The sequence below is a fragment of the Symsagittifera roscoffensis genome, chromosome 5 (assembly GCF_963678635.1).
Source record: "Symsagittifera roscoffensis chromosome 5, txSymRosc1.1, whole genome shotgun sequence".
Classification (NCBI taxonomy): domain Eukaryota; kingdom Metazoa; phylum Xenacoelomorpha; order Acoela; family Convolutidae; genus Symsagittifera; species Symsagittifera roscoffensis.
The window spans coordinates 57704909-57726704 of record NC_087066.1 but is presented as its reverse complement, the minus strand read 5'-3'; the positions used below and the strand labels follow the sequence as shown (position 1 = coordinate 57726704).

Genomic DNA, 21796 nt, shown 5'->3' with positions numbered 1-21796 from the left:
CCAATTAACTTGCTGGTATGCGGAAGAGAGGGCAGATAAAGGGATCATGGTTAATAACGGCGCGCAAAAGGAAAATAAATATTAATAGACGGAGCAACCAAAAACACGGTTCGGGCATGCTTTCGGCACTCCCAAATACAGTAGTGAGTTTTTGTGCCCTTTACCTGTTCCTCTCGACACTGAGAAAAATTTCAGAAACTGAGTTGTTCAGGGGCTTTTGTTGGATACCAATAAATGTCACCTCTACGTGCTTTTGTCGAGGTACCTAAAATTGGACAAAAACGATCGCCGTACATCACAAAAAGTTCAAGCAATTACGTTTTTCCAAAGGCAAATGTAATTAGCAATAACTATTTTAAAATAAGTAAATTATCTATTCTAAAATATCTATATCTATCGGTAAAAACAATTAGGCGCGCTAAAATTTGGGATGAAAACGGAAATAGAATTTGGTCAAAACATACGTTTCTCGTTATCGGAAAAAAGGAATGCATGCCTTTTTGCCAAATAAATGATCGATGATATGAAAAAGCAGATCAGATGCCACTGCAGCGCAGCAATATTTCTCAAAAAAAATTCGGAGGGATTGACACCTTGGTGAGAGAAAATCAGCTTGTGATTTAATGTTATTTATTTATTTTTGCTTAATTTGTCTTGGTTGCAGTGCATGGACGTGTGGTGACGCTGGGGGACAATAGCAGGGGCCAGCTGGGAATTGGGGGCACAAGTGGCAGCTACTCGTCTGAGGCAGGGGGCGTTAATATGCATGTGTTGCGGGGGGTGTTTGTGGGCAAAAAGTGTCAGCGACTGTCCTGTGGAGACTATTTCACTGTAGCTGCCACATCAGGTGACCGTTTTATCTGGCTCATATACTCTACATTATTTCCTGTTAAACTCTAAACTTCAGTTCGAGAGGGGAGATAGATGAAAGCAAGCAGTTTTTTTTCTGGTTAATGGTGTGTAGCGTTTTTCGTGAAATTCTTTTATCAAACTAATGGACTGCTATTACCATGATCCGCCCACGATGTGAAAAACTATGTGCTCAAAACGCATAAATTGATGGTTATTGTACACAGATTTTGCTTTTATTAATATTTTCCCTACAATTTTTATGGGCCGCATTTTAGAAATCGTTGCATAAACATTAAATTAGTCATATTAGTAACATTTTCATGCATTTCAAAAGTTAAATGCTCGGCATGAAGTCCTCTAGCCTTGAATTCCCGTCTGACTCTTGTCCTAGAACCGTGTTTAAGAACTGACACTCTGGGTACCGCAATCAAGCGTCAGATCTATCATACTAAAGGCCTTGTAGTCGAGATTTGGTTGATATTTATTACGTTAACCGAATGCTTTTTCAATTCATCAATTGGAGCGAAAAAAGCTATTTGCTTCATACAACAGTGTAATAATAACTCTTTTTCAGAAATTTTCCAATTCAGTATTTTTGCGAACTTTTTAAATGCATAATTTATACAAAATGTTGCTTTACATTTTCCACTTTTTTGCATGCAAATTTATAGTGGTTGCCTTTAATTTATTACATTTTAAAATATTACATGTAATATTTGTGTTTTTATTGGGTATATAGACTTTTTTCGGGTAAACAACTTGTTGAACAGAATCACTTGATATCTCGGTTTATAATGAATTCAAATTTCTAAGCGTCTGCGGCAAATTTAGTCTGGAGGTAACGAATTCGCCTGCGATGGCAAAGGTTCTGGGTTTGAATTTGGCCAGGGCCTGTTTTTTTTTCAAACGGGAAATTCTTCATTTCAAAAAAATTGTCGGCCTATGATTGTCTGCTTATGTTTTGTCGGCTGTTGCCACATCTTAGAAATATTTTTTGCTGCATGTAGTTTTCATTGTAGTTGTTTTTCATATTTTCATTTACTACTGCATTTTGTAATTCTACTACTCTTCACTTCATATATTTTCTTTTTTTTCGTTTAAAAATTTTTCGTCCTAAATCGTTTCAGCTTATATTTTATCGGCTTACTCACGTAGGTTTGGATTGTTCCAGGTAATCATCATTTGTATGATTTCTTCCGGATTTAACTTTATGTTAAAAATCTCAGAATAGAGTTTATAGTTCATGGCAGCAATTTTAGTTTCGCTCAAAAGTTATTTTTGAATTTTCATTAGACGCCGTAGAATGTGTTTCTGGACGAGTTTGCTGCAAATATAACGTCATTTTGAAGTTTTTTAATTGACAACATTTTGAAGTTTTTTGCAAATTTATCCGTGTTCTTTGGACTTAGTGGCTATCTTTTCCTTTCCTGTCTGCTAGCTTTTAATGCTATTCTTGTGGTATCGCAAGTGATGCGAAGCTCCGCTTCGCTGCTGGGTTAAATAGTTTGTTTTCCTCGTTGCGCAAGCCAACCTTTCTGTTAGAAAACTTTTTTCCAACCTAACTTGCATAAATTAGCGCCCAATAAACTATTGTTCTATTTCATTATATGGGTTGCTGTTATTCTATTTGTCTTATTACGGCTTGTTATTGTATTTTGTTGCATTTTAAAGCTCCCTTAGGTCATTATGCTTGTGTTTGCGAAATACAGCGTGTGTATTTATGAAAAAAGCTTGTGTTTAGACACAATAATCAGTTGCTTTTGTGCTTGAAAACATGTTATAGGCAAAGCATGTAGCATCTGATTTTAAATGAAGAAATATTTCGTAATAAAATTTGCTTCGACACATTAAAAACAATGTAGTAACAAAAGTTAGTACTTGCAACCATTGAGTCTTTTCCAAAGTTACTGCTCCGACCATTGAAAATTGCGAGGAACTTTGTATTCGGGTGTTTAAGTTTTGTTCCGACAATTAACAAATAGTGAGGAAAATTGTATTCGAGTGTGTTATAGTTTTGTTTTCATTTTCACTCAAAACCAGGTATTACAAGTAATCATCGTAATAAGTCGAGTGATATATCAGTTCAATACACTTTCAGTCACGATTTGATAGACATTTTTAAAAAAAAATTGAAAAGTTGTCTTATTGTCGAGAAAAACCGGTTTGAACTTTTTGAGTTATAGTCAAATTTCGAGCGATCGAGTAATGCTCGTTATTTGAAAACATGAAAATTTTAAATTAGTGTGCACAAGTATCAAACCGCTTTGGAAATTTTTTGATCTATTGTTTGTCATTCGTTTTTTGAAAACAAATGTTGTCCATTATGCCTAATTCACATACTTTCTCCACGTTTGTATAGTTCTCTCATTACGCTCTTAAAACGACACTGAATTAAGATAAAATAAATATAAAACTTTTTTCTCTGTAGTTTTTTATGAATATGTTCGGAGCATTCTGTTTTACGTGCAGAGCTACCGGCTATGCTTGTTTTTGAGTGTTTTCAAATCTCAAAGCATTTTACCTAGAATGCATGTTATTTCATGTGTCAGACAACGAGGTGTTTGCCTGGGGTCTGGCTTCTGACGGAAGACTGGGGTTCGATCCCAGCACCCTCAGCACCACAAATAACGCAAGCGGGAGAAGTAGCAGTAGCAGTGTGAACAGAGGAGCAGAGTGCACCGTGAACAGGCCGAAGCCAGTATTCGGGGCACTGCACTCTGTCACTGCTCTAGCATCAGCTCACTGGCACACACTTCTCATAGCAGGTGAGTTAGGGTCCCCTACCTACCCATAAATTGCAACATGAAATAACATGTTGTAATTTATGGTATAAACAAAGTTGATTTATAATAATCATAACAAAAATTGATCATATAAAAGTTGATTGCAAAGATGATATTAACAATCATAAAATTACAATTACACACGCGAAGCTTAGTGAATTATTACGAAGCTTTTTTAAACCTTAGTCGCAAATAAAAGTGCTCATTTGGTGGCATTTTTGGTATATTTCAATATAGTCATATTTACGCATAAACAATTTAATGGCATATGCTGCTGATTTTTTTTTGCTAGTGTTGGGTCCTAATTGAGAAAAGTTTGCATAATGAAAATGTATGGGATTTATTGTTTTTAGTTTTTTTGCGAAGCTTTGGAAAGTTTTTGCATTTCTCGCTGAAATTTCAATTTTTCTCAAAAACTACTGAGCCGGTTTTTCATCGGTATCAAAAAAATGAAACCGATGGAAAAATCGGCTGCTATTCTATGTGTCTGCATATTTCGCTAGTCTCTTTCCATTTTACCTCACGTTGGACGGCCTTCGAAAAATTCAGTAGGGAGGATTTTGACCTATTTGTTTTGAATTTTTTTAATTTTCTGAAATATTAAATGCACAAAATTGAGATGACGGTTTCAATCAAAAGAGCAAATAATGGGGATTCCCACCTTTATCATGTGGCTATTCCCTAAATTTGATCGAAAAAAGTTATGGCCTGAAACAAGCCCTTTTTGAAATTTTGGTTAATTTTAAAAACTTTTTCACTTTTCTCAAAATATACACTGCCGAATTGGAGACTTAGGTTTTAAACGAAAATAAATCAGTTATGTGAATCTTACCTGCGCAATTGGCTATGCCCTGTGTTATGGTTAAAAAATGGCTTTGGAAATTGCTCGTTTTTTGGAAATTTAATTTAAAAAAACTAACCTGCGGATTCTGAGGTTGATGGTTCGATAAAAGTGACATGATGCTTAGATTATGCCTGTGTTATAATTGTTACCGTGTTTTTTGTAGAAAAGCTGATATGGACTTCAAAAAAATTCTTTTTAAAGTCTTTACCATTTTTTTGAGAGTTTTCGTAACTATTCTCGAAAACTACTTGCTAAATCTGATATTAAGGGTTCAATCTAACAAATCAGGGCGAGGAAATCTTCAATTTTAAAAACATGGTTGGAAAGCAGAGGCTATTACCCTGCTTTAAAAGAGAACTTTTGTTGGATTCAGGAAAAACAAATTTTTGGTCGATTTTTGTAATCTTTTGCACTTTTTTTTCGAAAACTACCCAGCCAAGTCTGAGATAAATTTTCTCCTTGAAATAAACGGTTAATCCCCTACTTAAGCAGAGAAACACTAGGATTTAGCGTAAAGTCCATTTTTTTGAAATTTCGAAAATTACGCTTTTCCGTATCAGTCCAATATATGATTTAAAATATTAGAACAGTTAGATCCAGCGTTAGCTGGGCCACTGATTTACTTCCAAGCGACCGTGGCGCAGATGCGAGGACGCTAGACTCATAATCAACAGGTCGGATATTCAAACCTGAAACAAATTTAATTTATTCAAATATAATCAAACAAATAATTTGTTTTTGTTGAATGCTCATCCGAATAAAAACCGTTAGGCTACAAAACTTTTAGCATTCGCCATTTGAGAGCAATTTAGAAGTATAATATGTGCAATTTTTGTTGCGTTAAATTCAATAGTGCACTGAAACAGTTTTTTTTGAAATGGAACAATAATTACGTATAAACTATTCTATAAATGAACGTTTTATGGAAGTTAAGGAAGCTGAGGTATTGTAAGAATAAAGTAAATTTTTGGTGTAAAAAAGACCAAAACTTTTGAAGTCATCAAATTTTCACCAGAAATTGTTTACCCGACAGTTCACCTTCGAACATATATGAGTCTTTGATTCTAGGTTGTTTTGTTTATTATAACGAATGTAATGATCAAAGCTCATTGTTAAATAACAATGAAAGAAGTGAAGACAAAAGCTAAAAGGAAAACAAATTTCTTTCCCTAATTATTAAAGTGAATTTAGCGCAAAAAAAAGATGAGTTAATTTAAGGAAATTTTAGATTTCAGATGTTTGTTGGCTGTAAAAGCAACATATCCTAGATCGAAAAAAGGAACAGTAACGACCAAGTGTGGCTTACAATTTTCAAGAGCTTAACAAGTATTCATTTCACGGATATGTAGTTTGAATCTTAATTGTATATAGATATAGTTTTAAATTCAGAGCGGGTGGAGAGTGTGAAGAGTATCAATGTGGACCCGGTGACTTTGGTGTCATGCGCGGACGAGTGGAACGACAGATACGACAACTCCCAAATTGAACAAGTGCCACACCCCCAACACCGCTACAACAATCACAGCAACGACACTACCTCGTCACTCAGCTCAAGTCAGCAGAGAAACTCAGTTATTTTTTTGATAGAATGTGACCATTTTTCTTGCATTTCTGAAAATCAATTGGGCGGATCTGAAAGTTTTTTTTGTCGAATGAGTGCTACGTAAAAACTTCCCGTACACGCAATTTGGCTAGATTGAGTTCCGCTGGATTGGATGGCCAGATTTTTGCAGGAAGTCATTGAACTGAGAGTCTTTGTCTGTTATCAGGTGTGTTTGATTCTGGTGATGGTTCTGTGGTCGGGGGAGTGGCAAAAGTAGTGAAGGTGAGGGCAGGGGTGGGAGTCAATCAGAGTACGTTGGAAGAGACTGAAACCCCCGATTGGCTGAGAGAGGTTTGTTCTTTTCAATCACTGTTTTTCCTCTTTTTCTGTGGAAATTCAAGATGATTTAAGATATTTTAATATTGATGTAGTTTGAATATAAACTGATATATGATTTCAAAAAATGAAGCTCCAGAAAGTATTCTCTTGCTTTTCAAGTTCTCCGCGCATAATGAATGTTTTCTCCAAGAACTAGCTGAGACATATGGGGGTTTTGTTCCGTGGAATTTTTCTGATACTTTGCAAGTTGATTTTGTTGTTGTATTGATTTCACATTTTCAGCCTTTTGCTTGCTCTAAGTGCATTTATCGACTCTGTCTGTTTGCTGATGTAGGAAATGGACGAAGCTGAGTTTATAGCCATGAGTGCCGCAAACCCCCAAAATGTGCAGAGGGCTGAAACAGAAGATGGAGGGAAAGAGAAAACTAATGACGGAAATGAACGAAAGCTCAGCGATGGTTCTCAAACCAAAAGTGGAGAAGACGTGGAGAATGGAGGAGATGCATGGGAGAGTGCTGGAGAGACTAGTGGCCGACTAAGTGGGGGGCAAAATGGTTCTACTGGGGGGTTGTCCCTGGTGTCTCCCCTAACTGGCCACTCTTCTTCGGAGAGTGAGATCAACTGGCTTCGACAGGAGAACCAAAAAGTGAGCATCAAAACAGTCCTTTAGTGTCTACCAAGCACCGCAAGGTAGTCAGAATGTTTTCCTCACGAGCAAATTAGTTCAGCAGCATTGAACTTAAAGATGAATCCAAAAATAGAGTTTTCAGGGGTACTCTCATCATAAAAAGTTTTAGTTCCTATTAGGCGCGTTCAGAATTCTTCGCATGTGTAAAAGGAAAGTAAACTCCACTATCGAACAGTGAACGTGTAAAGGTTACGAAAAACGTGATCGGCTTCCAATTTCGAAAGTGGAATTTGATTATCGAATTTCGTAGCGAAATAAAAGTTATACTTATTGATCCAGTTTTCTCAAATTGGGCTAATTTTATCAAAAAAGTGTCTATCACAAAATATTCTAGAGCTTTAAAACCCTCTTTTTTTGAAAGCTGAGATTTTTTCAAAAAGTAAGTCGGATTTTTTGCTTTTTACTTGCGTTCATTGACTTTTTTGTAACTGTCTGTTGTCACTGTTAAAAAAATTGTTATGAATATACTTTTATCCGTACATGCAAGTTAAGTAAGTTGCTCGCGAGCTCTAGATCAATGTTATTGAAAACATAGGTAGTTTGTGGATTTTTAGTTTTAATAATATGTGTTTTTCTTCAGCTCCAAGAGATTATTCAAGAACAACAAGAGCGCATCAAACAGTTGGAACTGGAAAGAGATGCCGAATCCAGCAATAACTCTTAGAAACTGATGGTTTCCTTAATCTGCTTGGACTTCATGTTTAAGAATAGCAGCAGTAATTATATCCCCACCCCCTTATGAAGCAAAAAACAGGTGATTTTCTATTGGGTGTATATATATTACAGTATTGTTTGGCTCTTTAATGTAAATGTGAGTCCCACCTTAATAATCTCCTAAAGTGCAAACTGGAACTTTTTAGATTTTTCACCATAGTGCTGTTGCCTGTGCAATAATAATTGTATTTGTAGTGTAAATATTATTTGTGTTCCTAGTTGACGAAAATGGCCAATCTTGTAAGTTTCTTGCAATATTCTGGCAGAAAACTGCATTCTCCTTGTCTTTCGAAATAGACCAGAAACGCATACTTCTGGGGAAGCTCTGTTGCGCGCTTTCCTGCGGCTCTTTTGCTCCGGCAAAGTTCACAATTCTCGCTGCTTTATAAATTCGTTTGAGATCTTTTTAAAAAATGAGAATTTGCACTTCACCTAGCGCTTTAATTGAAAACTAAATTCCGATAGCGGCAAAGAAAAACTCCAACACTCTTCTATGCCACGAATACTTCACTGTAATAATTTACAATTGATACTAAGAAAAAAATTACTAAGAGGCTGCTCTAAACCACCGATTGACATGCATAACTTGTTCTATAATTTGATCATTTCTATCTTCAATATTCAAGTTTAAGGACCGTTTGTGATTGCCACTTCGCCTGAATTATAAAATTTGAAAAAAAAAATTGAAAAAAAAAAACGAAATTGAAATTTATTATTAGACTCCACTAACTTTGGAAACAAGCAATGAAACTTAAAATGCTGAAACAGCGTTCTACTATACATAAATGCTCAATGTAGTTGTTGATGAAAGACGACCAAAGCAAATTAAAAGCTATGGAGTTAGTGTACGCGTTCCCAACACTTTTCGAAACACTTGAAGTTAAATTCAAATCGTGGAGTGACTTACGCTGCTCCTTAGGTCAATTAGGCTTAAATAACACCCGTATCAAGATTTAGTCGATCTTTGTGATCGTTACATCGTTAAATGAAGATTGAACTGACCTTTAAAGGTTTGATATCTCAGGAATAAATTAATCCACGCCTTTCGGTTATTTGAAAATTAGCAATTACGCCATAAAGTATCAAACGATACTACCGCTACCTGATAAAAACATAGTTCGTAGCTCAACAAAACTAAACAAAAGCCTTTGCATGGTATGTCAAAACGTCTTGAAAAGGTAACTACACTTTTTAAGCTGGAAATCAAAATTTACGAATGCTACTTGAGTAAATTATGTAATATAATAAATACGCGATAACTAAATGTAATGAGATGATTTCCGAAGATGTAATATTACAAATACGCGATAACTAAATGAAATTTCCGAAGATGGCGCGCTTGCTATCAGACTTTTAGCTAGATCAAAATTTTTTAATCAGTTAAAAAACAGCAAAGTGTTTAGTTCACATGACTTTTTTGTTTTGCGCCAGCAAGACTACCAGAAAATGCTGTGAAATTGCAAGCTATTTTGTAAGATTTTGAAAGAATCTTGCAAGAACCTACAAGTTATTTCGGTCGAAAACTGATGGTGTATTATGTAAGATATTGTAAGAATTTTGGAAGATAGCCAGCCACTTACACGATTTTAAAAGATAGGTCTTTTATCGTAGAATCTTACAAGATAGGTCATCTTCGTTAACTAAGGGTGTAAATATTTGAAGTAAAGCACTGTTTTCTATTGTGTAAATCGAAAATTTATCGGTCTGCTAATTTCGTTAGAAGTCTTTGAATAATTACGAGATTGCTATTTCCACGAGATTGCTTGTATCAAGGTGAACCCTTGAATGTTCCGACTGAATTTCATTTTCTTTGGAGCAGTTTAATCTAAAACAATTGATGAAATAGTAAAAAAAAATAAAAGTTTTCGAAAAAAAAGTTTTTTGAAATCATCAACCCATACTCTATGTTAAGTACGAAGTGATATATTTTGCATATTGCAAAATATTAAATAGACTGAAGAAATTAACTCAATAAAGTTTTGAACAATTTTAAACACTGATTAAATTTCTGCCGACGCGTTGTTAGCACGATATAAATCGCGCATTAATTCTCATAAAAAGGCAACATTTGAACCCCCATTACTTTACCCAAAATGATCACAGGTGAAATAGCAAAAGGGAACATTTATTTCTCATCAATTCTGAGCTCAAAAGTAAAAAGATATTTCACCTGTGATCATTTTTCGTAGAGCTCAGGATTAATGACAAGAAAAAATATGTCATTTTTTTATTTTATTCTCGCTGTCTCAAGTACAAGGATGCAGTTTCTTCTGATAACGTATTTGAAGAGTTTGCTGAAAGCGGCATGTTTCGCCTCTTATTTTTTCACTCATTTCGTCCTCATGCGTTTCACCCCAAAGTTATAACACAAGTATAAACAAAAACTTCAGGAGGGGCAAAATGTGCGAGGGGCGAACTGTTAGAATACCGAGTTAGCTATAGCTTGTCTCGATTTAATTCGCCTTTAATGGCATTAAACTGGATGAAGTATATGGGTTACGGAATTGAGAATTTCAGTGTCTGGGATGAAATTTGGCAATAGGTACTTGCTCAAATTATTCTGGCAAGTTGGTTGTCTAATCAACACGTTGGTTGTCTGGCAAGTTGGTTGTCCGCCTTCAGAATTTTCCAGACCTTCAGAATTTCTAATTCTTGCGGTAATATCGTGTCTCTGGTGCTATAAAAATATCTTGTTTTTAATTAATTCCTCAAAATTGTATCAATTTAACCTTTGATACCAACCACAGATGCACCATGAGCTCATTCAGAGCCAACATCGAAAATGCAGCATAGCAGTTGCTGAAGAGCTTTTCATCTTTCTGCTCGTGTCGGAAAACACTGGCAGCCGTCAGCAGGTATCCACGATGGATGAATTTGACATGCAGAGTCACTTACTTTGATTGTGTTTCAACTACGTGTATTATGCCATCTGGCACAACGAGTGCCTGGCTCTCCGTCAGAACAGCTTTCTGACACCCTCCAGCATCACAGCAAGGGCCATCCCCGAGAAACATTGGTTTCCAACCCAGATTTTTCTGAGGTATTTGCTTGTTGATGACCGACGGTGCCATCAAATACAATGCCTTGCAGCCTAAACAAAAAAAAGAACTCAATAGAACAGATTTCTATATTTCGTTTAAGAAATTTGTGCACGAAACTTGGTTTAAACTTTCACTTCAATGTACATCACAGATGTACGGCAGAAGTCCCGGTTAATTGGTGTCACTGCACCAGCCTGCGATAATAGCAGGTAGCTTGACTACTTCTTCGGTACTTCTGTCTTCTCGAACTTCCTCTTATGTATGTGTCCCAACGACACATCCTTGACTGCTTCTGAGACAGAGAATTTCGTGGCGGCCGACAAGGAAGCATCAACATCAATGATGTTTCAGAGGATTGGCGGCATTGATCGGAACACGCTTTGAACATCAGCTGGATCAACTGATCGAATGGGCTCCTAAGGTTAAACACAAATGTCGAGGTTGAACTCTGGACCACTCGGTGACAAAATGGAGTCTAATTACTTTACAAACTGATTACCTTTTCTTAAAGCTGTACCGTCTAGCTATCAGTCCTTCGATGAAAATGTCCCCGTACATTCGGCTGTCAAACTGGCAACTATCCGCAGGCCCTGTTAATTGGCCTTTGAAAAACTTCGTGGATTTAGCCGAAGAAACTAACAAGGGTCATTGTTGGCCAGTTAACCAGTCTAACTAGATCCAGTTGACAAGATCAACCGCAGGCACGCACTCTATTAGACTTGAGATAAGCATGATTTTACAAAATACAGAAAAAGTTGATCAAAAATTAATTGTAAATAACCTGAGCTTATTTTCAGCCCGTCACTTTAAACGAAACAAAAAGCTGATTTATGTCTTTTGAAGTAAAATAAAACGTAATGAACAAAATGCATTCTAACTTAGTTAGGCTCAAACAATCTCCGATTTTGTCTGAACACGTGTATGCGGGATTATAATAAAATATCACGGGCCAGAACAAGCTTTCGATAATGTGACCTTTCTGATAGGGAATAAATTTCTATAGCACATTTCTGTTTAGATAATTGACTCTCTGTAAAGCTTGAATCGTGTTGATAACTCTTGATGCATTACCCATTACGAGGCCAAACTGCAGTCATATGCACACGCCCGGGTTGACAAAAATGACCAACCATACGTCGCACCATGCATGGTTCCATGGAAGCCATGAAAAATTGTCGACGTATTTTTATGCTAAAGTGACACATTTTCCATGCATGGCGCGATGTATTGTTGCATATTTTTTTTTATTATTGGGGACTTCAAATTAGACAATTTTGATAATTTTACTAGGTCTGTTGAGAATTTATTTGTCACCATCGATGCTTGCAATGTATGGTTACTATGGTATCATGCATGGCGCGACTTATGGATACCATGAAAACATATATGGAGCGACGTATGGTTAACAAAGAGCCATATTTGGCGCGACATAGAAACTGAATAATTAAATAAATTCAAAGTTCTCCAAAAATGCTCTGAACGACCTCAAAGACGTTGGCAGTAAAAATCTTTTTTTTCCGCCGTTCAGAGCAAATATTTGGTTCCCAAGCAAAGCACAATATTATCCGATGTAGAAAAGTTTTGCTGATGACGGCAGAAGTCCCGGTTAATTGGTGTCACTGCACCAGCCTGCGATAATAGCAGGTAGCTTGACTACTTCTTCAATACTTCTGTCTTCTCCAACTTCCTCTTATGTATGTGTCCCAACGACACATCCTTGACTGCTTCTGAGACAGAGAATTTCGTGGCGGCCGACAAGGAAGCATCAACATCAATGATGTTTCAGAGGATTGGCGGCATTGATCGGAACACGCTTTGAACATCAGCTGGATCAACTGATCGAATGGGCTCCTAAGGTTAAACACAAATGTCGAGGTTGAACTCTGGACCACTCGGTGACAAAATGGAGTCTAATTACTTTACAAACTGATTACCTTTTCTTAAAGCTGTACCGTCTAGCTATCAGTCCTTCGATGAAAATGTCCCCGTACATTCGGCTGTCAAACTGGCAACTATCCGCAGGCCCTGTTAATTGGCCTTTGAAAAACTTCGTGGATTTAGCCGAAGAAACTAACAAGGGTCATTGTTGGCCAGTTAACCAGTCTAACTAGATCCAGTTGACAAGATCAACCGCAGGCACGCACTCTATTAGACTTGAGATAAGCATGATTTTACAAAATACAGAAAAAAGTTGATCAAAAATTAATTGTAAATAATTTGAGCTTATTTTCAGCCCGTCACTTTAAACGAAACAAAAAGCTGATTTATGTCTTTTGAAGTAAAATAAAACGTAATGAACAAAATGCATTCTAACTTAGTTAGGCTCAAACAATCTCCGATTTTGTCTGAACACGTGTATGCGGGATTATAATAGAATATCACGGGCCAGAACAAGCTTTCGATACTGTGACCTTTCTGATAGGGAATAAATTTCTATAGCACATTTCTGTTTAGATAATTGACTCTCTGTAAAGCTTGAATCGTGTTGATAACTCTTGATGCATTACCCATTACGAGGCCAAACTGCAGTCATATGCACACGCCCGGGTTGACAAAAATGACCAACCATACGTCGCACCATGCATGGTTCCATGGAAGCCATGAAAAATTGTCGACGTATTTTTATGCTAAAGTGACACATTTTCCATGCATGGCGCGATGTATTGTTGCATATTTTTTTTTATTATTGGGGACTTCAAATTTGACGACAATTTTGATAATTTTACTAGGTCTGTTGAGAATTTATTTGTCACCATCGATGCTTGCAATGTATGGTTACTATGGTATCATGCATGGCGCGACTTATGGATACCATGAAAACATATATGGAGCGACGTATGGTTAACAAAGAGCCATATTTGGCGCGACATAGAAACTGAATAATTAAATAAATTCAAAGTTCTCCAAAAATGCTCTGAACGACCTCAAAGACGTTGGCAGTAAAAATCTTTTTTTTCCGCCGTTCAGAGCAAATATTTGGTTCCCAAGCAAAGCACAATATTATCCGATGTAGAAAAGTTTTGCTGATGACACCGGAAAACATATCTGGTGATGTCTGAATAACTGTTTCTTGAAACTGTCTAAAACGGTTTTGCCTCATAATGCCAGCATTTGATTTTATAAAAATGTCAAAGCCATAAATTCAACTGCGAAAACTCATCTCTAATGATACAATCTGTTTTTGTGAAAAAAAATCTCATTCTACCATAGCATAAATGACTCACAGCAAATTTGCAAAAAAAAAATTCTAAAATTTAAACTCTAAGATTGAAACTACCACGTAAATTAATGCAGACTGCGTGATTACTAAAATAGTATGAGATAGCAATGGAATCATTGTACAAGCTACCATTTTATGAAATGGTAAGACAGCAATGCAAGAGTCGATGAACGTAGTGCAGACTTCTGCGGGTGGTGATTGTTTTTTTTTCAGAAAAAGTTATAAAGTTTGTTGAGACTCATTTTGGTTACGGTTTCAGTTTTGATTTCTGTCAAATTCAGTTCAAATTTTTTGCTAAAAAACGTGAAATTCCACAATTGAACAGCAATAATAAAAAGGTGAAAAAAACGGAATCGACTTCTAATTTCGAAGTTGGATTTTAAGAGTAATGAACGTAGTGAAGACTCATTTAGGTCTTGCTGATTTTTTTGTTTGCTTTTAGTAAAAAGCCATAAAATATTGATGCACTTATAAATATAAGCACTTTTTGAAATCAGTTGAAATTCATCTGCAGTGACGTAAGTAGCAAATCATTAGTACAAAAGTATTCATAAATTTTTAGCCTTTAAATGATGTCGAAGTAAATATTGTATTTTTGTCTATCGTTTTCCTGCTGCATAAGGAAAAATTTCAGCTCAAAAACTATTTTTATCAAGCATACGTAAATCTGATAAACCATAAGTTGTTTCTAAGATTAATGAACGTAGTGAGTACTCTTATATAGGTATTGCTGATTTCATTGTTCTCTTTTTCAGGAAAAGTCTTAAGGTTTCTTCACGCTAAATTTCGTTTTTCGCGATATATCTTGCGCTTTGATATTGTTAAAAGGAAGACAAACTCCACTATCTAACAGCAAAAATGTAAAACTCACGAAAAACGTGATCGACTTCTAATTTCAAAGTTAATTATCAGATTTCCTAGCGAAGTAAAAGTTTTGGCTATTGATCGTTTTCTTCATTCGCAAAATTAATTTCTTTTTAATCACTCGGAAAAAAAACAATAATAAACTTTTTTCACAAACAATTGCGTGCAAAAATTTGTGCATTAGGTTTAAAACGTTTCCGGACTGAAATTTATATAAAAATGACTAATAAACGACAGTGATTTTTTTTGTGTACTCAAATTTGAAATTTTAATGTTTTGATATAGTAAGCTAGACTTTAAGCTGTCAATAAACATTCATTATAGTTGTACGAAACAATTGCTAGTCATATAATTTTTATGTATTGAAAAAACTTAATCGTAGAAATTTCATTTAGTGTTTCTGTATGTATGAAATTGCATAGTGGTAAAAAGATTTTTTATTTATTGAAGTTACTTGTTACGAAAATTAAGACAACCCACTCTTTGCTTAATTTTTTAAAATTAGTTTTCCATGAGGGTGTTGCGCAAATTCGTAGCTTGCTTGGAATCAATAAAAAACAACATTTCAAAAACGAACAATTTTGAATTAGCAAACATGTTGATCCCAATGAGAAATGTTATCATACAGTTCCATTCGTGGAGTGCATAGAAAAATGCTTCTCAAACAAATTCAATAAAAATTTATATGTTAATCATTTTTAAGCTTTAAAACACAAAAAATGCAGATTTTTTTTCGAGCATACGTATTACACCTCAGTACTTGTGAATTGTTTTTCGCGATGAAACTTGTGATTTCTTTTTGAATTCAGTTCATTTCTATTGCTAAAAGGAAGGCAAACTCCACTATCTAACAGAAAAAATGTAAAAGTCACGAAAAACCTGATCATATTCTGATTTCAAAATGGAAATTAAATTGCAGATTTGCCAAAGAACTAAAAGTTTTGCTTATTGATCCAATTTTCTCAAATTGTGTTAATTTTAACAAAATAGTGTCCAACATAAATAGTTTTACAAATTCTCAACTTTAATGCTTTTGTTTTAAAGTAGTCTTTTTTTCAGTTCTATTGCGTTCATTGCTTTTTTCCAACAGTCAGTTGGTTAAGTTTTGTGTTGTTTTGCAGAAATTTTCCTCAGCAAGAACACCTTTGAAACAAGTGTTGATATGCTATTTATTTCATTTACTCGTACAGAACTTAGTTTCTCAAAATTGGATCAGGCGAGCTCCTTGCAAATAGTTATCTATCGCCTATCGAAATTTCAACCCTCAAACTTGAAGCGAGATTTCTTTCAACTCCTTGTTAAAGTCAAAAAGTTGCGACTTCTTTTCCCGTGACTGTATTATCAGAATAAAAATAGGAGGTCTCAGCTCTGAGAGTTTAAATAGTTAAATTTGATAAAGAAATAAAAACAAGTTTCGATGAAGTAGCTTTATGAAAATTTTTTTCATATGGTTCAAATGTTATCTTTTAATTTTTCAATCATTAGAAATTCTCCAAGCTCTGAGAATTGCATCTCAAAAAGCAATCTTTTTTTGCTTTTCTGAAGATCATTAGCTTATTCCCAATTACTGTTGTCTATAATAAATATTGCTGAAAATATATTTGCACCCGGTTACCCTCGATTGGACATGGACTTCAAAAGTCTGAAAGAGCTTTTCTTCCTGTGATTTCCAGGTAATGAGAAAGTTTTCCGTTTCTAAAATATTTAATTTGGACAAAAATCGTGAAGTTCTTTGATTCGAAATTTAAGACAACCCACTCTTTGTTTAATTTTTTTAAATTAGTTTTAAATGAGTGTGTTCCGCAATTTCGTAGCTTGCTTGGAATCAATAAAAAACAACAGTTCAATAATAAACTGTTTTGAATTAACAAACATGTTGATCCCAATAAGATATGTTATCATACAGTTCTATTCGTGGAGTGCATAGAAAAATGCTTCTCAAACAAATTCAATAAAAATTTATATGTTAAGCATTTTTAAGCTGTAAAACACAAAAAATGCAGATTTTTTTCGAGCATACGTAATACAGCTCAGTGCACGTGAATTTTGTTTTTCGCGATGAAACTTGTGATTTCTTTTTGAATTCAGTTCATTTCTATTGTTAAAAGGAGGGCAAACTCCACTATCTAACAGAAAAAATGTAAAACTCACGAAAAACGTGATCGACTTCTAATTTCAAAGTTAATTATCAGATTTCCTAGCGAAGTAAAAGTTTTGGCTATTGATCGTTTTCTTCATTCGCAAAATTAATTTCTTTTTGATCACTCGCGAAAAAAACAATAATAATTTTTTTTCAAAAACAATTGCGTGCAAAAATTTGTGCATTAGGTTTAAAACGTTTTCCGGACTGAAATTTATATAAAAATGACTAATAAACGACAGTGATTTTTTTGTGTACTCAAATTTGAAATTTTAATGTTTTGATATAGTAAGCTAGACTTTAATCTGTCAATAAACATTCATTATAGTTGTACGAAACAATTGCTAGTCATATAATTTTTATGTATTGAAGAAACTTCATCGTAGAAATTTCATTTAGTGTTTCTGTAAGTATGAAATTGCATAGTGGTAAAATTTTTTTTTATTTATTGAAGTTATTTGTTACGAAAATTAAGACAACCCACTCTTTGCTTAATTTTTTAAAATTAGTTTTCCATGAGGGTGTTGCGCAATTTCGTAGCTTGCTTGGAATCAATAAAAAACAACATTTCAAAAACGAACAATTTTGAATTAGCAAACATGTTGATCCCAAAGAGAAATGTTATCATACAGTTCCATTCGTGGTGTGCATAGAAAAATAATTCTCAAACAAATTCAATAAAAATTTATATGTTAAGCATTTTTAAGCTTTAAAACACAAAAAATGCAGATTTTTTTTGAGCATACGTATTACACCTCAGTACTTGTGAATTGTTTTTCGCGATGAAAATTGTGATTTCTTTTTGAATTCAGTTCATTTCTATTGCTAAAAGGAAGGCAAACTCCACTATCTAACAGAAAAAATGTAAAAGTCACGAAAAACCTGATCAACTTCTGATTTCAAAATGGAAATTAAATTGGCAGATTTCCCAAAGAACTAAAAGTTTTGCTTATTGATCCAATTTTCTCAAATTGTGTTAATTTCAACAAAATAGTGTCCAACATAAATAGTTTTACAAATTCTCAACTTTAAAGCTATTGTTTTAAAGTAGTCTTTTTTTCAGTTCTATTGCGTTCATTGCTTTTTTCCAACAGTCAGTTGGTTAAGTTTTGTGTTGTTTTGCAGATATTTTCCTCAGCAAGAACACCTTTGAAACAAGTTTTGATATGCTATTTATTTCATTTACTCGTACAAAACTTAGTTTCTCAAAATTGGATCAGGTGAGCTCCTTGCAAATAGTTATCTATCGCCTATCGAAATTTCAACCCTCAAACTTGAAGCGAGATTTCTTTCAACTCCTTGTTTAAGTCAAAAAGTTGCGACTTCTTTTCCCGTGACTGTATTATCAGAATAAAAATAGGAGGTCCCAGCTCTGAGAGTTTAAATAGTTAAATTCGATAAAGAAATAAAAACAAGTTTCGATGAAATAGCTTTATGAAAATTTTTTTCATATGGTTCAAATGTTATCTTTTAATTTTTCAATCATTAGAAATTCTCCAAACTCTGAGAAAAATTGCATCTCAAAAAGCAATTTTTTTTTGCTTTTCTGAAGATCATTAGCTTATTCCCAATTACTGTTGTCTATAATAAATATTGCTGAAAATATATTTGCACCCGGTTACCCTCGATTGGACATGGACTTCAAAAGTCTGAAAGAGCTTTTCTTCCTGTGATTTCCAGGTAATGAGAAAGTTTTCCGTTTCTAAAATATTTAATTTGGACAGAAATCGTGAAGTTGTTTGATTCGAAATTTAAGACAACCCATTCTTTAATTAGTTTTTTTAAATTAGTTTTAAATGAGTGTGTTCCGCAATTTCGTAGCTTGCTTGGAATCAATAAAAAACAACAGTTCAATAATAAACTGTTTTGAATTAACAAACATGTTGATCCCAATAAGAAATGTTATCATACAGTTCTATTCGTGGAGTGCATAGAAAAATGCTTCTCAAACAAATTCAATAAAAATTTATATGTTAAGCATTTTTAAGCTGTAAAACACAAAAAATGCAGATTTTTTTTCGAGCATATGTAATACACCTCAGTGCACGTGAATTTTGTTTTTCGCGATGAAACTTGTGATTTCTTTTTGAATTCAGTTCATTTTTATTGTTAAAAGGAAGGCAAACTCCACTATCTAACAGAAAAAATGTAAAAGTCACGAAAAACCTGATCAACTTCTGATTTCAAAATGGAAATTAATTTGCGATTTCCCAAAGAACTAAAAGTTTTGCTTATTGATCCAATTTTCTCAAATTGTGTTAACTTTAACAAAAAAATGTCCAAAATAAGTAGTTTTACAAATTCTAAGCTTTAAAGCTATTTTTCTTAAGTAGTCATTTTTTCAGTTATGTTGCGTTCATTGCTTTTTTCCAACAGTCAGTTGGTAAAGTTTTGCGTTGTTTTGCAGAAATTTTCCTCAGCAAGAACACCTTTGAAACAAGTTTTGATATGCTACTTATTTTATTTACTCGTACAGAACATAGTTTCTCAAAATTGGATCAGGCGACCTCCTTGCAAATAGTTATCTATCGCCTATCGAAATTTCAACCCTTAAACTTGAAGCGAGATTTCTTTCAACTCCTTGTTAAAGTCAAAAAGTTGCGACTTCTTTTCCTGTGACTGTATTATCAGAATAAAAATAGGAGATCTCAGCTCTGAGAGTTTAAATAGTTAAATTTGATGAAGAAATAAAAACAAGCTTCGATGAATTAGTTTTATGAAAATTTTTTTCATATGGTTCAAAAGTTAACTTTTAACTTTTCAATCATTAGAAATTCTCTAAGCTCTGAGAAAAATTGCATCTCAAAAAGCAATTTTTTTTTGCTTTTCTGAAGATCATTAGCTTATTCCCAATTACTGTTGTCTATAATAAATATTGCTGAAAGTATATTTGCTCCCTGTTACCCTCGATTGGACATGAATTTCAAAAGTCTGAACGAGCTTTTCTTTTTGTGATTTCCAGGTAATGAGAATGTTTTCACTTTCTAAAATATTTAATTTGGACAGAAATTGTGAAGTTGTTTGATTTGAAATTTAAGACAACCCACTTTTTGCCTAATTTTTTCTATTTTATTTTGCATGAGGGTGTTGCACAATTTCGTAGCTTGCTTGGAATCAATACAAAACAACAGTTCAGTTATAAATCGTTTTGAATTAGCAACCTGTTGATCCTAAAGTTCCATTCGTGGTGTGCATAGAAAAACGCTTCTCATACAATATTCCATAAAAAAATTATATGCTAGATTTTCTAAGCACTACAAACACAAAAAAGTGAGATATTTTTTGAGCATACCTAATTTCCTCAATACACGTGAATCTTATTTTCTTACAGAAGAAAAAAATCGATTTTTTTTATATCTCTATTCACATTTGGTTTTCAATGGTTGAAATGATTTCGCCTGCTTAATCTTAACTAACAAAATTGTCTCGAAATTTTCAATAAACTTTTAATAAATCTCTCTGTGTGGGTTTTTTTTGCTGAAATTTTACGAAATTTTTCTTAATTTGTTTTTATCAAATAGCAAATTAACTACAAGACTATAGTCAATCCGAAAAACGATGTTTTTCTTAATTTAATCGTATATAAATTGTAGAATTTGTAATGATTTGGCAACGGATTTTTGAGTTATAACCGATGGTCTTAACTCATAGAGTAATTTCGGATAGGGTACACCGTCTGCTCGTCACGCTATCTTATTTTCGGCCGGATAGATTCGTGCAACTTCTTAGTCTAATACCGATCCTAACCTTACTCTTATACTATTCTAGTCTCAGGTTGTTTAACTAGTCTCTGCTAGGCTCAATAGATCTAGGGTATACTGGTTTATTGCGGCTGCTGAAGTTCTCTTGGAGAGGCAACTAATTTCTAAGTTAAATTCAAATCTCTCTGGTGCTGAAATTACAAGTAATTTCAGCACTTACAAATAAGTGGGTTGTTAGTTAGATGGATCATGATTGGTTAATATTAAATACTTTACAGTGGTAAAATATCTAATTTATCCAATCATAAAATGTAGTTTAGATCAGGTTCCACCCATCCGGGTTTTACAGAGTTTTTTAGAATAGTTTTTCTGCAATTCAAAGGATGGATGATGGACGTTGGTATTTGGCGAAGATCATATTTCTTTTGGGTTCTTCTGTTAGAGAAGTTCCAGGATCAATCGTTGTGTCTTCTTATGAGAACGACTGGGTTTTCTCAACAAACTCAAATCCGATTTTAGAATGGTTTGCTATGACAGGTTTTTCTGTTTCATGTAGAGAACTTCTTTTGTGTTCAACCTAGTCTGGGAATGGTGTGGAGATTGTGCGTGGAGGGGATGCCTGGTTACTCGGATTTGTACGTATACTTGAACATCGAGGTGGTCATTGGTCTAGTTCAATGAAGTCCTTTTCTGCGAAGTCAAGTCGTACTCTAAATCCTTTGAGTTGTGATTGTGGACGGCATATTGATTGTGGTTGGCCATTCTTTTTTGAGTGTAGTGGGGTCCTTTTGTCTTTGGATGTTCGTCTTTGGTGTTGTATGCTGATCTATATACTGCAAGGTGTGATTTACATTTTATAAAATTTCTATTAGTTCGGTGTTTTAATTATGATTTTGGTTAGTTGTTTTCACAAAAGCTTTTTGTTTTAGTTCGGTTATTTTGAAGAGTTACTCACCCTTGAGTATCTCTTATTAAAAATAGGAGTGTGGTCACAAAGCGTGGATGTAGCGCGGTGGGTTACGCCGGCTATAGAGCATTCTCAGGACGTCCTCTCTGGTGGGTTAGGC

At 34.4% G+C, this 21796-nt stretch overlaps 1 protein-coding gene across 1 annotated transcript in view; it reads left to right on the top strand.

Annotated features, from left to right (window-relative positions):
* The window catches only part of LOC134845700 (serine/threonine-protein kinase Nek9-like), a 113575-nt gene extending 105196 nt beyond the window's left edge, over positions 1 to 8379 (top strand). Inside the window, exons 15-20 of the mRNA XM_063862749.1 lie at positions 665 to 847; positions 3402 to 3617; positions 5869 to 6033; positions 6249 to 6373; positions 6696 to 7007; positions 7630 to 8379. Coding sequence (XP_063718819.1) covers positions 665 to 847; positions 3402 to 3617; positions 5869 to 6033; positions 6249 to 6373; positions 6696 to 7007; positions 7630 to 7713 — 1085 coding nt within the window. The 3' untranslated portion in view covers positions 7714 to 8379. The remainder of the gene's footprint in view (positions 1 to 664; positions 848 to 3401; positions 3618 to 5868; positions 6034 to 6248; positions 6374 to 6695; positions 7008 to 7629) is intronic.
* The last annotated feature ends 13417 nt before the right edge of the window (positions 8380 to 21796 follow it).